The sequence below is a fragment of the Aplysia californica genome, unplaced genomic scaffold (assembly GCF_000002075.1).
Source record: "Aplysia californica isolate F4 #8 unplaced genomic scaffold, AplCal3.0 scaffold00054, whole genome shotgun sequence".
NCBI classification, from domain to species: domain Eukaryota; kingdom Metazoa; phylum Mollusca; class Gastropoda; order Aplysiida; family Aplysiidae; genus Aplysia; species Aplysia californica.
In genome coordinates, this window is record NW_004797324.1 from 1557060 (window position 1) to 1562767 (window position 5708).

A 5708-nucleotide genomic window follows, 5' to 3' on the forward strand; every position below is an offset into this window, starting at 1 on the left:
AGATCTCAAATGTATTTACACCGAATTTGAATATTTTAACTTTTTAACATTTTAAAGTAAATTAGTTAGCCAGTCGTGAAGTGAACTTTCGCAGAGGTGAACAACTTGTGTTTCGCGCGCTCATATGACCTTAGCAGTTGCGAGCGCCGTAAAACCTTATACTATACATACATACATACATACATATAATTATATATGTATAATATATCATGTATTTTTCTCCTTCTTTTTCAAAGTGCTTTGTCCACTGGGCTGGCTTGTTGTAGAAAATGGTTTCCTGTCTGGCGGCTGGTTCTCCACTGACGCTGCTCTAAGCAAAAAATTGTAGAGATGTGTCTCGGGCGGATATAGCCAGTTCTGAATGTGAGTCTGAATTGAACAACCTGCTGCTATTGACGGGTGAGGAAGTAGTTGGGGTCAGTCTGGTTGTAGCATGGGTATTGCTTCCACTTTGCTCGTAGCCATATTCTGATGATGGTTTTCGCCTCCGAATAACTTATCCCTTTTTCAGGCTTCTCTAACACAGCTGAATATTTTTTTAATGAATTTAATGTGTCTTATCCAGCACCGCAGCCAGATTGTAATATAAAAAACCATGGACTACTGGTCTGTTAAAAGCACTAGAGCGGGTCAACGAAATTGCCTCTGATGATCTTATAAACAAATTGTGCGGGTCAGCAAATTTTAGCCACTTGTCTTCTCCAGCCATCTTATTCTCTTCCCATAAATTCGGTATGTTCAAACTATTTTCCTCCTAGGCTGCGTTCCTAATACAAGTTCTTAGTTCTCCTCGCACACGCCGCATAATATCTAGCCATAGACGTAGCTGTAGTCTAACCACAAAAGACGGACCTGAGAGATTGGTGGAAAAAAGCGGTTGAAGTCTTCTAAACTCATGTTTTCTTCTGCTATTCATTTTACTTTTCACTTATTGAAGCAAGTTCTACATTTCCAGCAGTGTCTTCCCTGCCTTTGTGGTGTAGTGGTTAGGCTCTTCTGTCGCACTCTGAAGATGTGAGTTCGATTTCTGTGAGGAGAAGTTTTTCCGCTTGTCTGCTGGAATGGTGTAGCTCAATCAGCCGTGGTTGGCTCTGGCAGGCGGACTTTTGTTGTTCTCATGGACACATTTGTGGGTCATCGTGGTGAAATCAGGCGCTCGTCAAAATAATGAAATCAAAGAAATCGGAATTTTTGGGGCAGATGGGCAATCTTTTTAAAGTTCTTTTTTTTTTGCCCAACACCTTTTATGTCCATTTAAAACACATTTTTGGGGGTTTATACTGAAAAACATTGATTAAAGGCCCCAAAATGTCAATTTTCAGTTTTCAAGGACTCTCAGACTATGGAAGCTACTAAAATTTGTCCACCGTTTTCTCGCTAAGTTTACCTCTTAAACCTGGCGACCCTGACCTCCATCGACTGCAAATACTTTGACTGCTTTTCGAGATAGATATTTAAGGAAGGCAAATGAACAGGCTTAAAGATGATATCAATAACCCAATATGCCCCAAAATTTACGAGCGTCTGATTCCACCACATCGTGACACATTTTATCTCTTTTTTTAAAAATCGATTGCTGCAACGTTCCGGGTGACTTGTACATGGATACCAGAAGTTTTCCAAACGCTCCACAAAGTTGCTTCAAGACAACTCAATATTTACTTTTTACTAACCAACACTACTCGGCCTCTAAAAAGTGCCAAAAAACAACAGACAATGTAAAGATCATGGGTGACAACGCTACCGAACACCCATTGTGCTTTGTCTCTTGATAAGGACTGCTTGTTCCACTTGATATTTAAAAAAATCCGTATATAAGTAGTGGGCGGAACTCACTCGGCAGATATGCTGTGATATTCCCCTTGGTTCTTCACTATATCTGTGCGTGCTACCGGGCTTATGTAGCATGAATTTCTCGCTCTCGCCCATCCAACCTCCGAACCCTTGTCTGGTGTATTTCAGGAAGATTGTGTTTGATCACTCTGATCCGGCTGTTTACTGTTATTTTCGATTTATTTGTTTTTGTATCCTCAGACGCAAGCTTGCATGTTAACACAGCCACACACAGCCACACACTAAAACACACACACACACACACACACACACACACACACACACACACACACACACACACACAAACACATACAAACACACAAACGAACGCACGCACGCACCACACACACACATACACACACACACACACACACACACACTCTCACACACACACACACACACACACACACACACACACACACACACACACACACGTACACACGTATATAGGAACGCAAACAGAGAGAGAGACAGAGAGAGAGAGAGACAGAGAGAGAGAGAGAGAGAGAGAGAAAGTCGGAGAGAGAGAGAGACAATTAGACAGTCACAGACACTGCAGACAGGCAGAGAACGGGAGATAGAGACAGAGATAAAAGAGAGAGCGAGAGGCAGAGAAAGAAAGAGGGAGAGACTTGGAGAGAAAAAGAGAGAGAGAGAGAGAGAGAGTAAGAGAGAGAGAGGAGGAGGAAGGAAGGGAGAGAGAGAGAGCAGACTCTCTGCTCTAAATACATGTGCTTATTACATCACTCCGAAAAAAAGGGGGCTCTTGTGGCCTAGAGTTTAAGGTGTTGGACTCTCATTCAAAGGTCCCGGGTTCGATTCCGGGTAGCGACCGAAAAATTTTCTTCTCTAAATTTGTCTCCTTTCACCTGGTTTCCTGCTTTTGTCTCCTCTTTCTGCCCCCACCCCCTCACCTCCTTTGCCCCTTCCTATAGGCTCCTGATTTTTTTCTGCAGCCTTTCTGCTGCTACTCCTTCGCTACTACTTCTTACTGCTGTCTTTCAGCCCCACCCCTGATCTTCTGGTAGGAAAGATCTACACCTAGCCTTCTCGGACAAAGGCGAAAAATCTCGGAGGGCCCGTGTGCAAGTTGCGCACGTTAAAGATCCCTTGGTCTAAAATCGATAAGAGTAGGCTTCGGCCGCCACCCGGGCAAAATTCAAAATGTCCTACCAACTGAAAATAGTAGGTGTGTCCCGTGCACTCATATGACCTTATGCAGTTGCGAGCGCCGTAAAACACTTTACAAAAACAAAAACAAACTCAGAAAAATCATTTACCTTGACACATGGTTGCCGGGATTAATCAACCGAGTAGATCATTAGAATCATGGTATACCACCATGACCTCAATACTGCCACTTTTATGCTCGTCCTATGGTTGGCAGTTAATACCAGGTGTGGTTGGTTTTTACATCTAAAAGTGTCACCAGTTAATAGATAATCTAACAGTGTTGAAAGGGAAGTCCAGCTCCTAAAACTACCATATCTCCTCATCCCCTATTTTCATTTCAAAATACATGTAATTAGATTGGGATGTATGTCTCAAAATTTGACCAGGAAATAGATTGAAAAATTGTAGACTACGATGTTTTGTAAGTTAAAAACTTGTTTTAATACAGAAAAAAAACATGAATGAACAACAACAAAGAACCAAAACCAAAACAATAACAATTAGACACCGGATAAAAAGGTAGAAATCGGCGGAACGGGAGACAGTCGGGAACTGGGGACGACTCGATCCCACGCAGCTACAGAACTTGGCATATTCCGTATTTCCCCGTGACCTGCATGATGGCATTCATGACATCAGTCTGGGGCTGGTGATTGCAGAGGTTGATAAAGGCATGCAGATTTCTCCTGGCGAATGGGTACTTCCCCATGTTGATGCCCGGACATCGGGCAGAAAAGAGGCTCCGGGCGGCCATGTAACACTCAGAGTTAAATACTTGCTCTTTACCGGTCAGTATGTCGGTCTCCGCCAGGCCTCTGGGGCTGGACAAGGCTGCCTTCACCAGGTCTTTGGTCAATGACTCGGCTTTTTCTTTGACCAGCATCAAGTGACGCAATTCGGCCTTGAGCTCTTCCTGCTTCTCATCACTGAGGTCACGTGACTCAATGAGGCGACGAGCCGCAGTGGCGATCGGAACCATGTCAGTAGCGGGGTTATTGAGGTCAATGCCGGCGAATGAGAACTCTGACCTCAGAGTATTATCTACTTCTAGAGTATTGAGACAGACACCGGATTGGTATCCCTCCGCTTTCGACAGGTACTGAGCGAGGACTTCGCTGTTCATGCTCAAGTTTCCGTACTGCTGGGGGTGACTCACTGATCCAGAGACGTTGCAAGCTTTTTTCACCACTTCGTACTGCTGGTAGAGTGTTTCCTTGAGGAGATTTGCCGTGTCTGTGTTATATGTCCAGGCGTTGCCGAAATAAGAACCTACGTAGACTTTACGTAATTTATCCCAACAGCACATAATTCCCGACTCGTGCGAATTAGTGCTTGAGATAGCGTATATATTGATGTCTTCTGGAAGTATGCCCTCGAACATACTGCCCGATTCGCAGGCTTCCACGTAAAGCACCATCTCCTTATACTTTTTCTCTCTGTGCATCTGCTTGAGGGCGTTGTTGAGGTCTTTGTTGTGCAGCTCAACAAAACCTGGGAAGTAGAAGACCCCTGGACCTCCGTGATCAATCATATAGACGAACACGTGATCGTCAGGACCGCTGGCAATCACCTTACCGTCTCGACCAATCAGCTCCTTTACGCCCTCCTTGTCTCCAGTGAGAACTTTGAGGAAGACTTCTGGTGTCACTTCTTTCCTCCGGTAGTCTGGTTTACATCGGGGGTAAAGGTTCGGCCCTCCAGCAACGTTGACGATGTTTCCTTTGACGGGGTTCTCAGGGTCGTTGGCCACGTCATCGTAAGACATGTATACGATATTTTCCTTGGGGATGCTGTTGTTGCGCAATGTGTCGTAGGCGTGGCACGAGCAGGCCTGGGGGAGTAAACACACACGATTAAAAATCAACTGAGTACTTGTTGGAGAGAAATGTACGAGCTCACAGAGTCATTTACTAAGTGGACGTTTCAGTGGACTAGTAGCCACAGAATTGTATTTGATACCTTAGACAGTGCACTCTTTCGTATTTCCGTTTCACTATGAAGCCCATCATTCTAATTCAAAATGAACCAAATGAGGAACAGGGTGGTACGGCGCCGTCCGTACACGACAACAGCGAGACTGGTGATCTGTCCTTCATTTATGCTTAGGCCCCACTTCCACAGGCATTGTTCCTCAGTTGCAGGCCAAGCTCACATGCAAATGAGCTCGTTTTCGTCAGTCACTGACTTCCTCTGCCTGGCTACGCGATTTGTCTGCATGCACGCTTTTTTGTCAGCCGTACAGGTGACTAAGAAAGACTCGATTCGACTTATTTTGGAAAGGCTGATGTTAGGGGACCGTACGCCCCCAATAGTGCTTGGTGCTAAGGGACCGTACGCCCTACCTGCGCTAAGCTGTCCCCATGGTTTTATGCACCCCGCATAATTTAGCAAAATTTGATCGTTTTTTGCATAATTCCTGATTATTTTTCTGTATCATTCTTTGTTGAAATTAACAGAATCGCATAATTTCTCATTTTGGGGTTCAGTTTGCATAATTTCAGAATTTTGTTTTGTTCATAAAACCGCGGGGACAGGCTAAGGCTTGGTGTTAAGCGACCGTTCGCAGATGTGCATGCATCTGGACTTTGCAAAATTACTAGAGGAAAACGGCCAGTTTAACGAAGCTCATAACGTTAGGAGGAATACTAGCAGAGTGTTTAATTAAAATGTCTGAATACGATTGTGGGGTATCCAGTGGCGGT

The 5708-nt window shown here is 44.4% G+C and overlaps 1 protein-coding gene across 1 annotated transcript in view; it reads right to left on the bottom strand.

Annotated features, from left to right (window-relative positions):
- Positions 1-3423: 3423 nt before the first annotated feature.
- Positions 3424-5708, bottom strand: part of LOC101849114 (legumain-like) — an 11016-nt gene continuing 8731 nt past the window's right edge. The window contains exon 2 of the mRNA XM_005092870.3: positions 3424-4837. Coding sequence (XP_005092927.1) covers positions 3584-4837 — 1254 coding nt within the window. The 3' untranslated portion in view covers positions 3424-3583. The remainder of the gene's footprint in view (positions 4838-5708) is intronic.